The sequence below is a fragment of the Chelon labrosus genome (genome assembly GCF_963514085.1).
Source record: "Chelon labrosus genome assembly, chromosome: 21".
NCBI classification, from domain to species: Eukaryota; Metazoa; Chordata; class Actinopteri; order Mugiliformes; family Mugilidae; genus Chelon; species Chelon labrosus.
In genome coordinates this window covers 13,817,968-13,841,867 of record NC_140354.1, presented here as the reverse complement: position 1 = coordinate 13,841,867, position 23,900 = coordinate 13,817,968, and the positions used below count along the sequence as shown (strand labels likewise).

At 41.6% G+C, this 23,900-nt stretch overlaps 1 protein-coding gene across 5 annotated transcripts in view; it reads right to left on the bottom strand.

Annotated features, from left to right (window-relative positions):
• rbfox1 (RNA binding fox-1 homolog 1) overlaps positions 1 to 22,940 on the bottom strand; it is a 55,369-nt gene extending 32,429 nt beyond the window's left edge. For 2 of the 5 annotated variants that reach the window (XM_084570777.1, XM_084570775.1), the window contains exons 1-7: positions 22,903 to 22,940; positions 17,789 to 18,082; positions 7,332 to 7,478; positions 7,095 to 7,148; positions 6,073 to 6,165; positions 1,724 to 1,784; positions 530 to 583 (exon numbers count right to left, since the gene is read on the bottom strand). In XM_084570777.1, coding sequence (XP_084426903.1) covers positions 530 to 583; positions 1,724 to 1,784; positions 6,073 to 6,165; positions 7,095 to 7,148; positions 7,332 to 7,478; positions 17,789 to 18,082; positions 22,903 to 22,935 — 736 coding nt within the window. In that variant the 5' untranslated portion in view covers positions 22,936 to 22,940. The remainder of the gene's footprint in view (positions 1 to 529; positions 584 to 1,723; positions 1,785 to 6,072; positions 6,166 to 7,094; positions 7,149 to 7,331; positions 7,479 to 17,788; positions 18,083 to 22,902) is intronic. The other 3 variants (XM_084570779.1, XM_084570778.1, XM_084570776.1) reach the window with 2 other exon arrangements.
• Between the last annotated feature and the right edge of the window lie 960 nt (positions 22,941 to 23,900).

The following is a 23,900-nucleotide window of genomic DNA, read 5'->3' as shown; positions in this document are numbered from 1 at the left end:
TGCAGAAATGAACAATTAAATTTCCTTTCTCTTGTCCTTTACTTCCCTTTACTCCTCCTCTCCTCTGACACACTGTTATCGGTCCTTCCTCCTCTTATCACAAAATCCAGGTATTTCTCACTTTAATGACCATGGTTAATGACAGGGTGCTGGGGGCTGGGCAGAGCGCTGCACCTAACCACTGAGCGCTGGCCCGGCCAAGATCGAAAATGGCTTGCGGGGCGGTGGTTGGGGTTGCAGGATGCCTGTTTGTTCGCAGGGGAGATGACAGTGTCTTTTGTTGGCTTTGTGCAATTCAGCACAGTTCTCACGCTATATACAGACTTTGCCTGGTTGCATGTTGCTTGTGAAAAGAAAGCAGAGGAGGGATCAGTGATGAGGGATAGAATGAAGGGTGGGTGGAGGTGGGGTGAGAGACAGAGAGGGAGAAAATGAAGATGTCACAGAAACTAAAGAACAAAAAGAGTGAGGAGGATGGAGATAACAACAAAGGAGATGGTGACAGATGGAGAAGGGCATGTCCTCCTACCTGCATAGAATTCTGGGCTGTAGACAGCGCTGACCACTGGATTTAACTTCCAGCCTGAAATAAGACATAGTGAAAGGACAAAGAAAAAGAGGGAGAGGAAGAGACAGCATGGGATATAGTGAAGTATCGTTGATAGTTTATTTCTGTACATGACTGGACTTGGATTTCATTCAGATATTTAGTACACACTAGGGTCACATGGTGTTTAACTAAAATCATTTAGTTAAACACCATTTTCATCAACAAATATGTATGCCAGATTAAATTTGAACAACAAAGAAAATAAATTACATGGCATTTTTTGATCCTCACCAAAAGCAACAACTTCTTCAAAAGACATCGGATCGTCCATAATGGCGAATATTTGCGTGCATTCACTGGTTGCACATATGAATGCAGCACAGGTGTTGGTAAAATGTTAGCCGTGCAGGCAGCAGCTTTTAATGTCAGCCTTAACCCTGACCCTTGATGACCAGGGTTTATCAAGCCTGTAGCACCACTGAAGTGTGTTGTATGTCACACAAAACTAAATGACGCCCACGTCACTTCAGTATTTGCTGTATGAATGCCAACAGAATATGGGAGTGACTGGGGCACCAAAATGCAGCCTCTAAAGAACGCATTATCTGCCGCGAAACTCATTCATTTCAAGAATATTTTGTAATCGTACACCAGTGCTATTCCCCGTTGAGTCCGGAGTATCATCATCCGAGGTCTGTAGATTGACCTACAGACCTTGGATGATGTCTTCTGACCTGGATGATGTCACCTTTGTGAGCCGCGCACCCACGACAGTCGACTTGTTTACCTGTAATTTGCTACTGAATATTTTTCTGAGGTTGTGCACGAACCATAGCAGTAGCAAATTGCAGGTAAACAAGCCGACTGTCGAGGGTGCGCGCGGCGCTCAGAGACGACATCATCCAGGTCAGAAGTCATCATCCGGGGTCTGTAGGTCAATCTACAGACCCTGGGTGATGATAACAGGTAACTCCGGACTCAACGGGGAATAGCACTTGCGTACGGTAACAAAATATTGGTGAAATGAACGAGTTTCGCGGCAGATAATGCGTTATTTAGAGGCTGCGTTTCTGTGCCCCATTCACTCCCACTACATGGATATACGCCATTAACCATTGGTGCAGACTTAGATTAAGAGTGGTAAAACAATTAGTAAACTTAACTAGGACTTACCATTTGCATATGGGTTGACAGTCTTCTTGTTTGTCATTACTCTGGCTGTTGCATTGTTGACCTACAGCAGGTAAAGACAGAGCTCCGTGAGTTATGACACTTATCTGTCAGTCGAAAGTGCTGTACTTGTTAATAGTAAATCTGCATGCATAGTCTCCTAATGTTGTAAACAAAGAAAGCAGTACACTGTATCATGGCAAACATCCATGTCATTTCTGTGTTTTCGACATTCAGAAACACTTAAAAACACATCCAAAACAAATCAGTTGTTTTTCTCATTTGCATATATTCTATCTTATGGCGTTTTCCAGCATGCTCTCCCCAAAAATAGTGACATTTCAATAACATACAGACAAAAAAAAAAGAAAAAGAAACAACAGATGCACTGTTAAAATGATTTTTTTTTTGTAAATGTATAGATGCATGCGGTGGGGAGAGGAATAAGGGGAAAAACAGACAAAGAAAATGGGGGAAGGGAAGAAGAGAATATGTCGGGAGCATTATGCAACATCCAGTCAACCTTAAAATGTGAGAAGAACTGTTGTGACGAAAGCAACACAAAGCATTCACACTCAGACGACAGCCTCTCTAATTCATTGCAAGAATAATTATATTATTAATATCAAAAAACAACCAAAGACAATAGATGTACTGAAATAAACCAACCAAGTCAATCCATAACCAGTCAAATCATTCCAAATTCAAACAACAGCTAACAGGATAAAGTAAAATAAGGGTGCATAATCTTCCAAAAATAAAAATAAAAATAAATCAATGAAAGGGTTTCCAACAATCTCAGATAGGTGTGCAAACGAATTCATATCTCAGTCAGTATCGCTCGCACACGCAGCTTCAGGAGAAACACTTAGTGAATGGACACGCACGCCGACACGCAAGAAAAATATGTATGTCAATATACAGCATCAACTCAACCACAATTCAAAAAGAAATGTCACGTGAGTTTTAGCGTTGCAAACGTTCCAAAGAGAGAGGAAGAGAGAGAGAGGAAATGCTGGCAGAATGGCTTGCTCGCCCACACTTACCATTCCCAAACCTTTTGGCCCCGCCCACTTGTTTGTGTACTGTTACCGTTGTAACTGTGTTGGAAGGGGGCCCTAAACAAGCTACCGTTGGAAGGATGGTGGGGGAGGAGGGGATGAGAAAGGAATAAGCAGCATCTTACTCAGGTGGCCAAGAAAACTTGATAATCATTCCACTGCACAAACTCTCTCTTTCAGCTCTCTCCATACAAGCAATTAGCCGGTCTCTTAAAGCATAACTCTGACCATTTGGTCCATACCATCTGTCTTCCTCCGTTAGTAATTGGGGCTAAAAATGTTGCTTTAAGCACATATTGGTTCTCAAATAGAGCCCTACAGAATCATCATATGGCAGTGACATGTGATGCTATCTGGGCCACCCATGTCTGCTGCAAATACTACACCGCTGCCTAAATTGTGTAAAGTATGGTAGCTGTCAGATCATGAAATTAGTTCAGAAGAAAAGATAAAAGTTGTGCAACACTTTGCAGAGAGCTGGGCAACTGGATGGATTCAGAGAGAGGTCGACTGCACTGAGTCATGCGAGATTAGAGGAGATGGTCAAACTTAAGTGATCCAGTGGGATTTATTTGTCACTGTGTGTCCGGTGGAGTAAAACCAAGAAAGAATCTAACAGTTTGTACTATCTGAGATTCCTAGTATTGGAGCTTAAACAATCCATGGAGACAGAGGGCTTCTTCTAGTTTTTCTTACAAAGAGAGAACCTTGAAGTACGACTGTGAGGGAATAGCTTGAGCTGATAATTTGGCTAAGCCCATATTTCCCATTGGTATAATCATGAGGTCTGTATCTGGATACTGTATATTCTCTATACAGAGATTAAATAGCCAGGGGTGAACAAACACAGTGTGCTGAAGGTTTGATAAACCTCCAGTCTCATGGATCTGCCACTCAAACTAGCCTTCCTGGATCATATTTCACTGATACCTGCAGCATCATAATGCCTTCCGTATTAATACCAGGTAGATATAGTTAATAATTGTGCAAAAAGCCTATCGGTTAGTTTAAGACTAACACTGTACTTGGGAAACAAGTGTTCCACTTAGCTTTTGTTGCAGAAAGTGAAGATCAGGGAATTGGTAGACGACAGTGTTGAAGTGTGTCAATCACACATGGAAACAAGGACAAGTGGAATATAAATCACAGTGATGAGCTGTCGTGGAGGCTTTATAATAGATAAGGTGTAAGCACCACGGTAGGCTTGATTGGGGTTTGTATGAAGTTTGTACGCTGAACATCAAAAATGTAGAGAGCTGTGAAAACAAAGTGGAGACCTTTTGTGCATGCCATACGTAGGTTGGAAGGCAAGGAGCACTCTAAATGAAGCGATTAGGTGCTAGACCTCCCATCCAGTAAGTCACTGCTCACCTGGAAGCTTCATTCTACAGAATACTGTCTAGTCAAAGAGCAGTAAACTGTACTTTTGACGTATCGGGTTTGATGGAGAGACTGTTACACTGAGGGTAATGCAGGAGACATTCGGCCATTTGGATAGAGCTGCCGTGGCTAAGGAATAAGGGCTTTGAGCTGCCAAGACTGCAGGATAAACATTATGATGATGGAAGGATGGGAGAAAGGTTGAGGAATAGAGGAAAGGTTCATGTAGGAGATTAATTAGGATGATTGGAAAGTCCACTCTGGCTGGATGATGATGAGATCTTTACACTGACCAGAGGCAATACCACATTTCTGAAAGTAACGTGAAGAAGCCAAAATGGGAGAAGGCAAACTTTGGGATAGCGTGGATAGTATAAACTCTTTTTTATATGTATATTGGATGGATCTCATCATAAAAGCAATATAGCTTACAGACAGATAGGTATCTAGGCTACAATTTGGCTATAGGGTAACTTGTTGGGCAACTGGTTGGACCACTGATTCGGCTTGAGATCACTGCAAGAATTCTGGTTATTCACTACAAAGTGGTAGATGTATGTTAGAATCTTTGATTAAGTTTTGCTGCAAAAAAGGTTGCTGCATGTACTGCATCAAGCCAAAGAGGTCAAAGCTATTGTTGAACATAAGATGAGCTGATGGCTTGATGACAAACATCTCCACCAGATAGCCTAAACCCCAAACCTCAGCTGTGGCCGCGAGCTTTGGGTAATTCGCAGATTGGCAGAGCTTATTTTTAGATTTAAAGTGAGAAACGTAGACATCGACATGAAGCTACTACTCCTTCTGAAAAGAAGTTGGGGTTCTGATTAGGATTTCCTCTGGTGTCCCTTTTCTTTATGCGTACATAATCCATGGAGATCCAATTGAAATGGGAGACACCAAGGAAGACATTCGCCATTAGGAGCTGTAAGTTAAGGGAACAATGGTACCTCCTTTTGGACACTGCGGTCTGGATAAGTGACAGAAAGGATGGATGGATTGTTGGATGGATAGATAGATAGATGGGTGTAGAAGACTGGCTTTGGTGCATGTCGCATTATTATATTATTATGCATAGACAATGCTTGGTATGGAAGGCTAGCCATGGAAGATTGCAACTACAATGCACAAATGGTATCTCTGGATCTCTACCGGATGTTGGGTAGCAAAAGCCAGTCACGGTATATCATTACACTAAGGCTTGGGGAAAAAAATGGACAGAGTTATACTTTAAGGCTGGTGGCATCTAGCTTTTGTTCCTCTTGAGTGGACACAAGACATTGAAAGCACTTAAGTGATGTCATGCTACTAAATCAGCTTAGACGTGAACCTTGCATTTCGCTCTCCAGATGTCTTCAAATTCCTAAGTACTTCCTCTATCCATGGATAAGAAAGATTTGAGAATTTGTTTCTGGGGGAAAGCTCTTTTCCTCATTAAACATACTGTATGTAAGAACATCTCTGGTTTTTAACATTCATGATCAATCTTTCTAAACACAACAATGCCTATAGATGACTGGCAGTTTCAGTTTTCAAACTGTTGGCAAGGTCAATTTCCTAGACAGTACAAAATCAAGTAAAACAGGAAAAAGGAACAAAAATGTAAACAAACAAAAAAAATTAAAAAACAGGCAAAGTCTCTTGCATACCATGATGTTATATGCCGACATTTATTTGTGTTGGGGTTAATGAGACCGCACAAGGACACAGAAATGATGGGTCTTGGGCGACTCTACGGCTTGATGTACTGATGGATAGGTGGTAAGTAGCGGTGTCCTGCCAGATGCTCACAGACACAAACACGCAGGGACAAATAAACAAACAAACAAACACGCACACATTGCCACACACAGAGGAAAAGGAGAACAGGGAGAAGGGAAGAAGACGTAAGAAATATTTCAGAACATGCACCTCTATTTTACGGCCTTCTACCACGGTGCCATGTAATTTCTCTCTTGCCCTGTCGGCGTCCATGCTATGCTCGAACGTTACGAACCCAAAACCCTGCGTGCAGGATGGAAAGAAGCAAGAAGAACATGCACATTATTTGGTACATTTTAATAAATAACATTGTAATAAATAACTTCTTCAATGGGAGCATTGCAGATCTTCTTACATCCACCAAAAATGCAATTCAACATGTAGAACATTTTATGCACAATATTTGTTATTGGAGCTGAAGCCTTCCGCTGTTTTCTCCCATTTATTACCTACACTGTTCCAGTAAATTCAGGCCTCAAGGGTTAATAACATGGCTCAGTAATAAATGCCCCTCCTTTATAGCAGGGGTTCACGACAATTGCAAACGACATAGTTCGACATAAATCACCCCCAGTACCGCGTTCCCGTATTTCAAGGTGGTGCAGCAAATAGATTCATCAGAAGTTATTAAAGATACCAAAAGAATGAATGAGAAATCACCTTCTTCGTGGCGTGGAATTGTCAATAAGAAAATTTATCTACACTAATAGCAGGGAAAAAAAGTAAAAGAACACAGAAATTGCAAATAATAACACTGTAAAACTCAAAGAGGTTCGTCTAAGAATAGCCTCGCTCAGTACAACAGAAGGATGTTGTTCTAAGGAGGACATTTTAATATACTTGTATTGATCAGTCATGACTCTCTGGTTTGTTAATGAAATAAAGTGGAAAGATTCTTAATTAACTTTGAACATCAATCTGGAACATTTTCTTTTTTATCAATATCAAAATTGTGTTGTCCCTTATTAAGGTGGATCAAGGTTCCTTCGAACACGAAGAAGCAGGAGCTTGTTCAGTTCCTTGTATTTAAAGGTGCGCGCAAACAGACTGATTACTCTGTACCAGAGATGCTCGAAAAGGTACCACAAAAAAAAAATAAATAAAAATGAATACATATTTTAAAGCAACAGAGTTTAGAGGGCACACTTAGACAAAGCAGAAACAGCACGTACCTTAGAGCCGCGCTCGTTGAAGATGATTTCCACGTCTAAGATTTTGCCAAATTGCTGCAAAGAAACAACAACAAAATTGTAATGCTGAGAGACCTTTCCACATTTTAGTCTGTCACAAATTCAACAGAAAATTCCACACTGCTCTTCTGTTAACTCAAATGTTGGATAGAAAACAACATGGGACTTTCCAAATTTTTGAAGGCTTACTTTCATTATGTCAGATATTGCTGTACTTACGCCGAACATTTGCCTGAGGTCTGGGTCTCTGAACCTGAAGGGGATGTTGGAGACGTGAAGTCTCTTGGGTTGGGCCTTGCTGTCTGTGCTTTCGGGAACAGTCTGTGTTGGTGGCTGGCTGTCTGTCTGGGCAGCGTCATCTGTCTGCTGGAAAATAATAGATTAAAGGACGCCGCAAATGTAATTTGTTTCTTGACATTTGACATTTGATTGACAACAACAACAACAAAAACTCTAAATTTTCTGTAGCTGACATTATTTAGGATATCACTTCCTTTGCTAATCTAATCTTCCGTCAAAGTTTTCTCAGCTCTCCGCTGGGCTTCCTCAATGTTGGTGCCCAGACTCATAAACCACAAAATTGCAGAGTTGCATGATTTGTATTTTTTGTTGACTTCACTATGTATCTCAATACATATAATCTATGAATAAGTGACCACTTTACATTTTGTATGGATAAATTTGTGACAAATGCATGGCATTATCACCGAGCTCATATTATTCTCAGCCTCTACGGAAGCTACGGATTCCTTCAGCGGCACTGACGATGGGCTCAGTCAGGTTAGTTGTAAGCACTGTCACGGTGCTGCCCCAGTTTCTAACACTGTAAATGCAAGGACATTCACATAGCTTTAGCACCTGGTCATTGGCTCAGTCACCATTCTGCCACCTCACTTGAAGCCGATGACTCAATGGGTGGACCACATTAAGTCGGTAAAGGAGGCAAACCCATGTCTCTGCAGAGAATGCCTGTGCCATTGGATGTAAATTCCCCCCTGGATCTTTCTCCCACTGCCCAGTGCCTCCTTGAAAATGATCTCTGACATTGCCCGGTGTTCAAGTAAATAACTTGTTAAATCAGTTTGTGTGAAGTCCTGCAACGTAATGGCAACTGAGCAAAATTCTACTATTCTGAACAGAGAAGACACTGTTGCAGATACTATAACCATAAATGTACAATGCCTGGCCCTTTAAACTGGTACTTAACAGCTATCACGTTGGATTGGGCAGAACTCAGACAGAATATTCTATGTACAAAGCTGCCCTGAGTATTAACCATTTCTTAGCCTCTTTACAAAATAACCCGGCACTCCAGTATTGTCCGCCTTAGTCAAAACAGGCTTTCCCGATCCATTACGACTGGAAGGGATTTCAAAACGGATTGAGGGGTGTGGTGCAACCCACCAATAGCCCATTGGATAGGAAAATATCAGCGTCTAATAACCTTGGAAACACATGAATCCATCATAATCTAGTTGGAGTTAATACATTCTTTCTTCACAAGTTTGGACTAAACTCCATGGCAATAGCAACAAAGTAGGAATCGATGTGGGTCCTTCTTGGTTATTTTTGATTGAAGTGCATTTCTAGCAGCTCCAATGCTCCACAGCTGGCTGAACCACTTGGCTGAAAATTTTATATTCAGATTTTTGTTTAGGGGCGGGTGAACACGTGTCTTATTGAGTAAATTTAACTAGCGTCCGTGTAAACAGCTGGAATCTCTAATCAATTGGGTTCAGGAAATATCGCCCATGCAACTGCAGCCACATAGCATCAGACCTCGAAAAGGCGTTTGATCCGAGAAGATTTAAATTATGCAATCATAATAGATGCTCATGCACACGTATATGGAGTGAGAATCAGCAGTCTGTGTTTGTCCTTGAGCGCTCAGTGTGAGCGAGATCAATGGCTGTTAAACACAAGGGAGGACTCCAGAACTCTGCTGTTACACTCAAGTGTCTGTTACGAAAACTGTTGGAGCGTGTCTTTGCTGACTTGGAAGATAATTTATTTATAAAGTTGTTCACAAAGTAATATCCATGTGTAAAGACAAGGACAAGACCTTTGGCTACTGTTTCATTAGGTTTAGGCTACACTATTAGATAACCTGTAATTGTAATGCATTTCATCTCCAAACACACCAAATGTTGCCTAATAAAGAAAAAAAATGAAACTGAAATGTAGTGAAACTGATTACATCATGTGCTGGGGTTTCTTGTAATCATGTTTCCACAGTTCTTAAGTTGACTAATAGATGTCCCAGGCACGGAAACTGCAACCATTTGCACACGTCACCTACTAAATTCTCGATCCCACGAGAAAGATAATGTTTCTCATGCTTACCCTTATCTTCCTTTTGCTAACAACCACCTCCAGGCTCCAAGCTAGTTAAAAATAAAGCCTGTGTGTGTATACATATACACTGTATGTATGTGTTTCAGTGGGTGTGCAAGCTTGAAAAGAAAAAGAAGCAACATAAGGCCTGCAGTCTGCACGTCTTCCGTGCAATGCCTAGGTACGTACCGACACATATGGAAAGGAGTGTACACATACACAGCAACGACTGCAATCTGTGCAGAGCTCCTTGGCTACGACGGCATCCACCTACACTCGCGGTGGAGGTACAAAACAAACAAACAGTGAGACTAAGTATCACATCTCATCCCTTTTGGCATCGGAAACTAATGTGTGAGGCCAAAGCCAGGGTGAACGTGGAGCGGTTTCAGATATTCTGGAGATGATAACGGAGATGATGGCTAAGATCAGGTTTTCAGGGATGGAGATAAGATAATAAAATGGAACCTGAAGAAACAATGTAGGGACTTAACTCTCCAATATATCGGTAAGAAAGATGAAACAAAATTCTTATGTCTTTTTTCAGACTACATAATATCTCTATAACGATACCCCGATCGGAAAGACATAGGGCTAAACATATGCTAATTTTTCCCTTGTAGAGTAACGACAAAAACATGACTTTTTTTTTAACTACTCTCCCATTGTGCCACAAATTCCACAATGAAAATTGAGAAAAATGGTAAGCTACAATTGGTCAGTGTCCTATATGCGGTTTGTTAAATGTCTCTACCAAGTCACTAAAAGAACAAGAACTGCCTGATATGACACAGTGGCCATGGCTATGGAAATAATAAGCATGATTTAGGGTATCTTGTCATTTATACTGACATTTTACATAATTTTTGAGACATTTAAATTGAAATGTCCTGAAGTTGGGAGGTTAAATAATGTTTACCATGGTCAGCATGGTTAGCTTAGCATTAAGCTGCTAATATTTGCTAATTAGCATTAAATATGACACAACAGCCATGGCTATGGAAATAATGAGCACGATGTAGGGTTTCATGTAATTTATACTGATATTTTTCATAATTCTTGAGACATTCAAATTGATATGTCCTGAAGTTGGAAGGTTAGATAATGTTCACCATGGTCAGCATGGTTAGCTTAGCATTAAGCCGCTAATATTTGCTAATTAGCATTAAAGTAATAACGATGGCAATGTCATTCATTTTTCATTTCTTTGGAAATTAAGTAGTTAGCCCTAAGTTTTGGACTGATTCTTATGCTATTTTTTTTTAAGTAATTCATTCATTCATTGCTTCAATACACAACATTCATTAGTTTACATTTAGTAGATTTTGAAGTGCACAGAGCCCTGGTCACAGCATCATGGAGTCAGATTGGAATTACATGAAGAGACAGGAGAGGCTGAGGAAGTCAAAATCCTGTATCAAGTCATCCTTGATGCTTGGGACAACCTCCTCTTTAGGATTCCTGTTCTATGGCCTGAATGTCTGTACCAGACGCGGCAATCCATCATTCCAACCGACAAATCCTTCCCTTCAGCCTCACGTGTGGTTGTTTGTATTGTTAGTTCAAAGTTCAGGCAGTCCAGTCAGTGAAATCAGGGTATCAGGGAAATTAGGGTTAAGGTGAACAAGATTTTAGGTCTAAAATGTACAGCACAATTGTCAGTGTATCAAGTGATAATCAGTCCAATGGATTAGTTTACAAGCGGAATGATACCCTCTCACATCAACTCTTGAAATGAAAGGAAACCATTGAAGTTCGTTGATTTTCAATCCCCAACAAACATACATTTCTTTTTTTTATTTAAGCATTTCTGGCACTTTCATTTCAAAAACATGGAAATACAAAATGTCTCGATGGAATAACACGAAGCACTTTGGCATTTACAGAAATGCTCTGGGTTTGATTGCGAGTTCAGAAAAATCTATTTCCTTCATTTTCCCGTTTCTCCCCCCACTCCACACAGAGTGGGGCTCACATTGAGGGGGAAAGGAGGCTGACGTTGCTCTATAAACACTCTGACTAGATGAGGTAATGGTTCCTGGATGCATACGCAGCATACAAAGTCCACACTACACCAGATAGAAAGAGATTTCTCCCTTCAGCCACACAACATTATGCAAAGAAGTCAATCCATTTACACGTTTTTGCAGTTTGTTAAAAGCTTTTTCCAATAGTGGGTTCACTTTGTCTAAATAAAGAGTAAGCAAGCACAGAGGTATCCTATTTTCTTCTTACTTTGAAAACAAGATGTGCTCAGTGGGCAACACTTTTGAAACAATACACTCTTTTCAAATCCAGCCTTCACTACATCCACAAATATCTACAGAACACTCTGCATGCTCTAAATGTTTTTTTATAAACTGTGACATTCACTGGTACGGCGTGCCAGAAGCTCCGTATCTAAACTGTTCAAAGGCATTAATAATAGAATCTGGTAAAAAAAAAAAAAAAAAAGTTTTCTGTATCTACAGAAAATGAAGACACATAATCATAATATTTCAATGTAATTCCACTGTAAAAAGGAAAGTCTATCATTATTTTTCTTTGAGTATTTCACCGTCTTGAAGGAAAGATTAAAAAATCTGATTTACGTCGGCATGTGGTTATGTTATGGTTGAAAGAGTAATCCCTCAAGTGTCATTTTCAAATTACAAGAGCCGCACATTTCAATTAGGCCATCACTCAAGTTATTATCAGTGTCTTAACAAGCTGGAAGCGGTGAAATAATAATTCAGCAACTGCTGCTGGAAAAAAAAAAAGTGACAGTCACGGCAAACAAACGTACTCAGATGTCACCGATTAACAGGGATTCTTACAAACTGTGACATCTCCTTTTAAGCAGAGTTGCTGCTGTTTGAGGTAGATCCTCAAACTCACTTCAACACTGAACATGTTAACTACCTATACGTAGGTGAGAGGATGAATCTTCTTGGTTGTGGGATCAGTATCACAAGGGGAAAGGCTAAGAAAGGTCTGAAGCTATATCAAGGTATTGTGTATTAACAGAACCCCGCTACCGGCCATTTTCTTGGACTGATTGTTATAGACATGGAGAGGCTGTCCTTCCTCTGGACTAAACCCCGAAACCACGAACCAAAACCAGACAATGCCTAGTGATCACATACAATATGACTTGGCATGTTCCTCAAACACCGATGGATGATACCAGAATGGAAAGTCCAGACCAAGGTTAATAGTTTTGTCACTCTGCATGACGTTTTTGTGGTAACTTTAGGTTTCACATTGTAATTAGGGAAATCCACTACAGAACCTCATATACACCAATCAGTCACAACTTCAAAACCACTGACAGGGAAAGTAAATAACATTGAGATCTTGTGACATACAATGTTCTTCTGGGAAACTGTTGTACTTGGCATTTGTGTGGATGTTACTTAGACATGTACCACCCACCTAGACCGGACAAGGCACCCCCTCCCCATGGCAATAACACTCCTACACTCCTTAATGGCAGCATCCATCCCCAGCAGGGACAACTCAAAAAACATGAAAAACAGCACGAGGTGTTGACCTGGCCTCCAAATTCACTAAATCTCAAACTGATCATGTATCTGTGGGATGCACTGGAACAAGCCTGGTCCACAGAGGCCCCTCCCCCGAACCCATTGAACGTCTTCTGTTGTTTTCAATCACTGCTTGCTTAGATTTAGATAACAAAAATACTTGGTTAGGTTTGGGAAAAGACCATGGGTTGGGTTCAGATACACCCTTCTGATAAAAATAGACCCTTTCGCAGTGTTTACCACCGCAAGCTCCATTCTCAAGGTTGCCAGGGTGGTAAGTCCTTCCCCAGCAATATCCCGTTGTGGACACTGAGTAAATGATCGCTGCCTTCCGGTAGTGCACCATACATGTCTACTTTTCATTCCTAGGTGAGTCAGAATGTGGCACTGATAGAGTATCCTCAAGGGACCGACGGGTTTGTCGCATGCTTGGGCATGAAACTGGGTTTGGTAGAGTACGGCCAGACAGATGAAGCATGTCCAAGATGTTTGTGGGAGGTTTTCACCTACAGCATTTCTGATTCTGAATAAGCTAAGGACTTTTAGAGGTTTGAGGTAGTAGAAGACTTTATATGAGATTTCCTTATCAGCCTATACCTAGGATGCTGACCGAATGCATTGACCACCGACAGCTTAATGACTTTCTTATTTGTATCCATAGTTCGGCATTTACAGTAAATGAACTAATTCATATATGGAGTCACCATAATTTCCTGCTACACAATGCCAATATTGTGTAGCAGGATTCTATTGCCTGTTCGACAGCTGTGTCCATGTAGATGTCAAAAGGTATGTCATTAGTATCGTCTGGCTTTGTTACATTCACAGTGTTTTGTATTTTTCCAGCTGAAGCAGGCAGGGCTGGGAGAAATACAGATTCATAGACGAGACACACAGGGCGGCTGAAAAGACGAGGCAACGGAGAGAGAAATAAAGCAGTGGGGTTTGATCATGAAGGGAAAGGGGTGCAGCAGACAGACCGAGAGGGAAAACTGATTAGACTTCCAGAGGTACAGTGTGCCATCTTGCTGCTGCCAGCATGCTTTCTTTCTCTCACTCTTTCCTCTGGTAGAGTAATTTGGGGGCTGCAGCGAATAAATCATCACACAGCACTCTCAGCACCCGGCACATAAACGAGTGCTGCATTCCCGATAAAACAGATTATTTACGTTTGAAACATTAAAGATGGAAAATCACATCGCCGGCTCTGCAACCGATTGCCGGGGACGGATCACCAGCTATTTGACAATGTGGCAGTGTGCAGCTGGATTCAAGTTTGACTGTCGTTCTTTGAAATATCTTTCTGTCTTTATATTTTCCACCACAGTTTCGTTTCTGTGGGAATTTTGCTGTTTACGTGGGTTTAGACTCAACATGTACTGCCAGGTCACCGATCATGCTTTTTGGATATCATACCGTATAGGTGATTATGATATGACCGATGTTGGATTACAAACTTGCCCCTTGTGTATTGGTTGGTTTGTGGTTCTGAATACTGTCCATCATTTGCATCAACTCTAAAATCCTGATAATCAAATAAATGTATGTACTATTCTGTCTGAAACTCTTTATAGCTATGTTGCCATGGAAGACCAAGATATTGTCTTTTGAACCACTTATTGCTGGAAGGCACTCTCTTCTTAGCTGGAGTATTTTAAGTTTTGTCTTCATTATTTTTGCTTATTGTCTTTATTCCATCCTTATGCACAGTTTATACCTCTGCATCAACCAGAACCTACGCAGACCCTACACAGACTTCCGCTTTACTATTTCCGGCTGCTTCTAATATAATCAATAAACTGCACCATTCAAACATCTTACATCCCACTCGGCAGAGAAACAAAACGTACTACCCGACTTGACCACTAGCAAACTAAGGCACTCAGACACTCACTCACTTATTCACAATACACTCATAACCGCTGCTCATGAATCCCTGCTTAACCGAGAGTCAGCAGTCACTCACTTGGCTGGCAGAGACACGAAACTCAACCGACTCTTAACCGAGACTCGTGGATCCCTGCTTAACCGAGAGCCAATTAATATGCTCACTTGCCACCAAGTGGTCAGGGGTGTGAATTGCAATCTGTCATTTTGACAGATGGCCTTCAGATTTTTCCGTCACCGTTTTTAAAAAACGGTCAATGGCGGAAAATATTCGGTTAACGCGACCCCTGGAACACATTGAGGAAAGGCTAACCTTCGGAGATACAAACATTTGTAGGACTCGTCTTCGTCGAGTATTTCGGTGAAAGTTTCAGTCGCCATTGTTGAAAGGGAAGTAGGAAGTAGAAACAAAAATGAACCAAACTGGCAAAAAAGACACAGCGCCAACTAGTGTTTGGGTGGTGTTGTTACAGAGCTAGCCAGATTGACGAACGCAGAAGTATAAATGGCTAGCACCTGTGTTGGTTACGTGCGAAGGTTACGCCATCTACCTCCTGCAGAAGTATAAACAGCGTCTTTGTTTAATTATATAGCTGGTCCTATTTATTTTTTTCTGCTATTTCTTATTTAAGGGAAAAATACATGTTAAATATGAGTTGTTTATCCAGTTTATACAACATAAACCACATATGCGGTTCATTTGCAGCTAAAACCTGCACCCTAGGGGTGGCCAAACTGTCCGATTGTCTGATTGGGTTTTGGTTGGCAAAATGCGCCAATGCAGAAACACAAACCTTGCATTAAAAAGGTATTTCCCACTCAGACCTTGAGAAATGTGGAATGAAATGTCTCTTTTTTTTTGTGTGTGTGTTTTTGTTTTTTTAAAATTCAACTTTCTCAAGGTCTGTGTGAAAAATATTTTCCATGCGTTGGCACAATTTGTCAAGCTGAAGCCCAGATGCATAAAAGCCTTCCTGTCTGACTGGATAGGCTTAAATAACTTTATTTTTCATTGCTGATTTGTTTAGAGTATACTATTTTACTTAATCTGGAGCATTGCTTCAGCTTTCATATCACAGTCCTGCGTCAAGTCAGTCTTTCTTTTTAAACATCCGCAAAACTAATCACCTTTGGTTGAGGCATATTTCATCAGACTACTCTTTGCAATAATATACTGACGCAACAAGCAGCAGTATATCAAGAACTTAATCTTTGATTCAGATCAATAATTAATGTGTGAATCAAGTTTGGAAATGTAGTCTGGAAATAAAAGAAACAAAGCATTTTTCTCTTTTTCAGTCGACATTTAAGGCCAGTGGTGTCATAAATATTTATGAAAACGTACTGTGTTATAAACCCAGAGAACAAGTAGCTGGATTTTTTGTCGCCTGCAAGGCTGCACTCATATACGCAGCTTTATAAATTGTATGAATTCTATTAGAACTGTTCCTCAAAAATGCCCCCGGAGATCACTCATGATTGTCTTTGGGGAGCTGGATTGTTGGCGGGATAATCAGATAACACTCCGAAAAAAACACTCTAGGGCCTGTTCTCTAGATATACTACGCAGCTGAACAGGAAGCACAGTGGAAGGGACAAGAAGGACCAAATTGAGCTCACCTACACCTACGCTGACTGCTCTGCTTTCTAACTGGCGAGCTTGGCATAACATATTCGAGGACAGTTTTAATAGAGAAAACTCCCCATATCATCTTTTTCAGCGAATAAGACAGATGTTAGAGGAAGTCAGGAAAGATGCCTTTACAGAAAGGCACTGTGATTATTTAGCAGCCAGACATTTGTAGAACTGCACCAACATTAACTTTGGAGCTTGGACATCTGTCCTGTTTGGTGCAAACTAAAGACAAACTGTGAGTGTGTTTTCCTGTTTGCTTTGGTCGGTTTAGGCTGGTGTCACCAGATTTTGATGCAGATTTGTCCATGCTGCAAAAGCATTGAAGACCAAACCACAGGATTTTGTCACAGTAGATGTTTTAGCATTAGAGTTCAGAAGTTTAAATTACATTGAACCCTTAACTCTCATCTGTCCAAATGCAGGCTGAGTGAAACATCAGTTGCAGCATTGCAAAGGGCCTTTGTCCATTCTGAATTACTTATGTCATTTTAAAGTATCAGGGAATAAGAATCACAGACTTGCTTGTGTCACTTTCAGGGTGTATTTACCCGCAAATATTTAACAATTCTGTGCAGTGTGACTTGCCAGATTAGTAGCATTATTCATTGATGTAAATTTTTTGCATTGTCATTTTTGCAGAAGCTCATATCCAATCACCAAAATCTTCAGTTCTTAGAATCTCATACGCCATCTAGTTCTCCATCAGTCATTGTAATCCTACAACCTGTGATGTTCTAGTCCTAGAATCCAATACTTCTCGTCAAGACCCAGTCGTAAAAGTCCATGCTTTCACATCATGATCAAGTCCCATGACTGCTTGTTGATGATTCAGTCTAGCACCCCTATACCTGCAGGCTGTGGGCCTATCTATCTTGCTTGCTTTTTAGCTGCCATTAATATCTTAGCTATCATTAATAACTTTACTGCATATTTTTCAAATGTACACCCTTGCATCTAGGTTCAACAACAGGGGTGCACCCTGTTGTTGGTAATTGGTTTGCTTGAAGTTGGTTTTAAAACTTGCTTGAGAGTATTGGACCCTCTAGGTTTGGACCTTGGTCTTGACCGGTGCAGTGCTGGAAGCTGTATATCCTTCCTACTTTAATATTAAGGATGTAATGCTTATTCTCTCATTTGATTCTAATACCTAAGAGTGCTACTAATTACTAAGTACTAATATCAGTTTCACATTTCTCACATGGTCCAAATAAACAAGCTACAACACGCAGAAACATTAAACTCTAAAACCCAGTCAACCCCAAACCAAACCACCAACATCTCCCAAAACGACTTACTGTGGCTGTGCCAGTGACTGTCTGACTGATGGAATCTGACCCGCTTTGCTCACTGTGGTTCTGTGAGGACTGGTACATGTTGAGTGGATGCTCGGTGACCGAAGCCTGGACCCCGGTGTAGTCTTGAGGTGCTGCTGGGTGCTGGTGTGGATGCGGGTGTGAGTGTGGATGCGGATGGGGGTGTGAAGCTGTGAATTCAGCAGGTATGCCGTTCTGGGGAGGGGCGGCAAACTGGGCGGACGGGTAAGCCTGCGCCATGGATGGGTCCGGGGGTGCCGGTGTGTCCTGGTTACCCTGTGTGGGCAAAGAGAGGTACTTTTTAGTTTCGAGGACCATTCCAGCATTCCGTATTTGGAGATTTTGACCCTTTCTCACATACAATTTTATAACACCACAATTACACTCTCAAAAAACCCATGTTACTTTATTGTGTTTACTAGTCGTAGGCTTGCAGGCATGTCAATGTCACACAGAATTAGAGTAGCATAATCCAAAAGCTATAAGCTATGGATTGCGACGTTGGTTGGGCAAAATGGAAATGGAATTTGGTAGGAATACTACTGGCCCCCAGAAGAATATCTAGTAGTCCAACACTCAGGCCCAAATTTCTACAATTTGCCAGTGATGCATTACTGTATTGTGAAAACTACTGCTTTACTATAAATACCAGTGTTCCCCAGAGGATGAATCCTGTTGGGTTTGTCCTGTAGACTCATTGGCATTTTTTTGCCGAGAGAGTCAGCAAGTTTAAGAACCGACTGAGCACATTCATGCTGCCCAGAGGGGTAACTTTTTCCATGAGCATTCCTTTGGCACACAGAGCCTGCTCTCTCTCTTTGTCAAGGTTTCAGCTATATCCCATATGTCGCCGGAGCATTTGCTCTCGTCTAATATTGCCACAGTTGGGTTAACATTAGAGTAATGGATAAAAGGCAGTATTTGACACCTTTAAGAATGAGAACACATTGGCACGAGGCAGGTTTACATATTCCCACTGGTGGTAAGACTTAAGAAACTTTCAGATTTCAGCCAATAAAACTTCACTCATCTATTTTGTTTAAGACTTCGCTTTTTCACAGGACCAGAAATCAAATATTGTTTCATGGGCAAGCTGCTAACAAAAATGCTGCATTTGTAATGAAAATATATGAGTTTTGGCTAAATAAATATGCAAGTAGCCAGTGCGTATTACCAGTGGACATTCACAGTGCGGACTGGATTAGCATATAGCTGCCTCAGAAAGACTTTCTTCAATCAAAGCGCCCTACTTCTTACTGTAATGAGACTCAGTTAAATGAACTCCGCTCTATTGCATTACTGCCGGCGCGCAGATGCACACATACACACTCAGATCTACTCCACGTAGAGAAAACGCACTTGAAAAGCTGTCCTGCGTAATAAGGACCAATTTATCCATCATTGAGACAGCAGGGTTATCCGCTTGATCATAGAGGGCATCGCAGACGCACCAACCAAATGACGCACACTCATAGTACACTTAAGCACAAGTGAAATCCCTGAGTATTGTGCATGCGGAGAAAAATGCTCTCAATATTCCGATCAGCCGCAACATTAAAACCACTGACAGGAGAAGTGAATGACATTGACGATCTTGTGAGAATGCAATGTTCTGCTGGGAAACTTTTGGACCTGACATTGGTGTGGATATTACGAAGACATGTACCACCCCCCTAGACCAGACCAGCCTGGAAGCAGTCAGCAGAATGCAGCCTGACACAAAAACGGTTTAGGGACAACTAAAAAAAACATGAAAAACAGAGCAAGGTGTTGACCTGGCTTCCAAATTCCCTAGATCCCAAAGTGAAAAAGTATTTGAGGGATGCACTGGAAAAAGTCTGGGTCACGGAGGCCCCTCACAAGATGTCACCAGCAGAGCAACAGCCTCACATTCCTTCTTCTGGAGAACTTTGCGCTTTATTTATTTATTTATTTATTTTTTTAAATAATTCTATCAGCTTCTCCATCTGCTACACTTAATAACACAAGTGGAAATGCACAACCCTGAGTAGATGTCATTATCCAGACACAGGCTGCCAGTTAATACTTCTGACTCGTTCTGTCAGGGCTACTAAAAGTCAGTCCAGCAATGCTGTTCCTCACGCAGGATGCCGCTCTTTTTTGATTTCTAAAGAAAGGAATTACCAAACACTGATATGTGGGAAATGAAGCCAGTATTTGCCCAGTGTTCCAGTAATCATATGCAGGAAGAGGCTGAAGGATGGCAAGTTCTGACAACCAAAAACCTCACAAATGAGCTCGGGCCAGAGCTGCCAAACAATAATAGTGTGTGGAGATGATGTGTTTTAGTAATGCGGTCTCCACAGACCATAGCTGCCGTTCCCAAAAAAATAGTGGAAACATTTAAGGAAAGAAAGTGAACGAGCTTCAAAAACACTTAGAGTGCACGGCGGTGCGTATGCATGCGCGAGTGTGCATGCGGGAGAAGTTACTCCTGTGGGACATTTATGTCTCAGCCATTAGAGAGAGAGAGAGAGAGAGAGAGAGAGAAAGAGAGAGAGAACTGTGCAGCCATATGTAGGAAAAAGAAAGAGTGAAGGAGAGAAAAGGATGCAGGCGGCCGGTCTTGGCTAAACGCTCTGCTGTGTAATGAGAACCACATTTAGAAGACTGAAATATGCTTTACGTGGCAGAGCACTGCGCGCACACACCAGCAAACACACTGCACTCACACACACAACTGCATTAACCTCACACACACACACACACACACACACTCACAGGCTACCGAAGGACTACATTTAAAATTCTGAATAAGCAAACACACAGAAGGAGGAATTTCTCTCATTCTCTGAGATAAATATGTCTCTCTGAATTCTTCTCCGTGCATTTGTTCACTCCCTCATTAAATGGAAATGCCCTGGCACCTACTTCCACTGAAATCTGTTGTTCTTCTGAGAACATCATAAAAACCTTATTTTGGTTTCCATGAGATGCCACACTGCAGCCTTTGTTTCGCTGCATTTATTAGTCAGCTTCCTCCGTGAGCTCAGTCGAACACTTTACCAGATGATGCAAAGAGTTGCAGGATCTGCCTCAGCGCAACATGTGCTTCACGTTCACAGCACCAGCCACCAGGAATCACCGCAAATGCAGGACTTCTCCGGTAAGACTTAAAACAGGCCCAAGTCGTTGAGAAACACGATCAGTTGGATGATCAGACAGGCTGTATACAAACCGGTAATTCGTCTAAATAGACAGAGCAATCCGCCATTTTACACAAAAAAATGTGAATGGAAGAAGGTGAAAGCCAAATGGAAGCCAGGGTCTGTAAACTGTGATGGATGACAGATGGCAGCAGTTTAGTTAATACATTTACCATGCAGACATATTTAGCGGCCTGTTAAGGTTTATTTGTTCGGGAAATGTCATTTGGATAAAGTTTTGTTTTGCAAAAGAAACAAATTATTCAAACAGAAATATACAACAGTGACATTCCCTTAAAACAGCCATCACACACATGACCACGGTAATTAAAACCGTGAAAAAATATAAACATCTGCGACTACAAGTGTTGTTTGAAGCTCATTCTAGTCGTAAGCTCCATGCTGTTGGTGAATAGTCTCTCCTGGTTGTAAAAGTTGTACTTTTAAAGCAGATTCCTCATGTGACCTGCTGTTGCTAATTTTGGTTCTGAACTCAACTAAAGACATTAAATATCTAAGAACCCAAGCTGATTCAACAAAGGTCTTCCAAGCTCTTGAGAAAGTAACAATCCCGCCTTTTTTGAATTTAGAATAAGTTCAAATCTATCAGGTACATCTGCATGTCATCAGAAGTTGCTGTTGTAAAAGCCAGATTTATTGCCATGGACATTGACATACAAAACAGTGTCATCAGCATAAGTAGAGAGTTATTCATGCGCAGTTTAAACAGCAGTGGGCCAAATACTGATACTTGAGGGACACCTTGCAACCATGTGGGGGCCGCAAGCTTTTGTTTTCGTTCTGACGCCCGTATCTCGTGGGCAGCGCCGTCTGTGAGAGCTCTCCGGCGAGGTTGGGGTTTCAGGTTTTGGGTTATAATAATGTCTTCGCTCGGGTTAAGGAACCTTTGCTGTCACGGTTAAAAGAAGAATGACTTGGTTAAGGTTAGAAGAAGATTGGGGTCATGCTGCAGTTAAAGGATCAGTGACTATTAAAAGGAAAAGCCCGACGGTCTCCTTGACAACCCTGACCTCCTCTTTCTTTTTCCTGACCGATAAGCATTATGATTCACACGGCCGGTGGAGGTCACTTCAGCAATGGGACGTTGAAATAACTGATCACGTTATTTATTTTATTTATTTAAATCACTGCAAGATATTGAATGTGCATCTTCATACTGTTAGTTCTCTGGAAGTTTATAGCGGAGCTTTTGTCTTGGTTTATAGTGTTTCCTGTAATGCTTGAGCTAAGCTGACTTGACGAAATGGTAAGAAAAATAAAACAAATCAATAAAGATGCACATGATATGCGAATATCTGTGACTATCTTGTATTGTGTAGCCCTCCGTTCATTGCTATTCAGCAAAGACTGTGATGCAGAGTGTAACTCAAGCTCGTATTAATTTAAACTGAACTGAGGGGGGATTACATTTCACTGTTGTGTTGAGAAATACTTGAAAATAATCAGAACAAATAACATTGCTCGCTTCCGCCTTCCTTCACATTTCCATACTCTGTCACCCTAACACCGCTAAACAAATGGAGCTGCAGCTCCCTCTCTCTCTCTCTCCCTCACTCATGCGTGAATTCAGGGACTCCTGCTAGCTTCTACGACACATGAAGACGAGAGAATAGGGTACGAAGAAGGAGACGCATGCATGTCGACGCTTCCATGCACGGATCCTGGCGCAGCGCTTCGAACAAACCCGCATGAGCTGCACACACGCCTGTGAGCTCACACACGATCCACAGAAGGAGCATGCAGCACGCTGCCCTCTGCAGCCACAGCATAAACAGTATGGAATGAGAGCGAGGGTAGCCTACAGAAGCGACAATAAGAAGGGGGAGAGAGAGAGAGAGACAGAGAGAGAGGGAGGGAGAGAGAGAGAGAGAGAGATGTAGGTAAAACAGTGTGTATTCTCAGAAGTACCTGCTCCACCATCTCGCCTCTGCCTTCCTCCATGCACATCCAGCTGCGCTATAAAGTCCAGCCCGCCAGTGTCTGCCTACAGCTAGCATCAATTATGGATGGCTTTGTGTGTATGTGTGTGGAGTGGGAGAATGAGCAGAGGAGGGAGGAGGAAGAGGAGGAGGAGGAGGAGGAGGAGGAGGAGGTGCCAGTGTGAATGAAAGCAGAATTCCCCAAAAATGTTTTCACTACCCCTCTTCTCTCTCCTGTCTCGCAGTCATTCCCTTTGACTTTATTCGTGCAATTTTTCCGACATGGCCTCGATTTGTGCTGCTGTATTGCAGGGCTTCCCAGAATTGCTACAGTGGAAATAGAGAGTACAAAGTTTACATGACCCACAGAGGCACAACAGCCGCACTGACGGGAAATACGATAGGCTGAAATAAAACTGGATTTATCCATTTTTTATGGTCTGCTGTTGCGGATTTTGAACAGTCAAGGAAAATCCTAATACAACGGATTCCCGAGCAACGTCAGCAGCGAGATGTGTGCGCAGGCGGGGGGAACGCAGATCCGCGCAGATTGGGAGTAGTGAATTTTGTGAAAAACTGGAAATGGTTTTGCACTGCTCGGAGCTCACGCCACTGCTGCGCGTTCAGTGCCGTGAATGGAAATGAATATTGCTGATGTTTGTCAGCTGTGTTTGACATGTGCTTGGGAAATCTGCGACGGCTAATAGAGCAGCAGATGATGACTGTATTTTTTTTAAAAAAAAAAAGGCATCATATAGTTCCGACCGTAAGTGTGTGTGACTAGATATTGCGGAACAAACCTTTTTATGAGGATTTCCCGTTAATTTCAGATCACCTGGAAAACTGATTAGCATCCCTGCCTTGGGCTGATAGCAGTTATCTCAAAAGAGGAGAAATTAAACAAGTAAAAACATGGTGAGGATCCTAAATTTGTTCATATTCACATTTTCAGATAATACACATAGATTAGGTCGGCAACAGTCCACT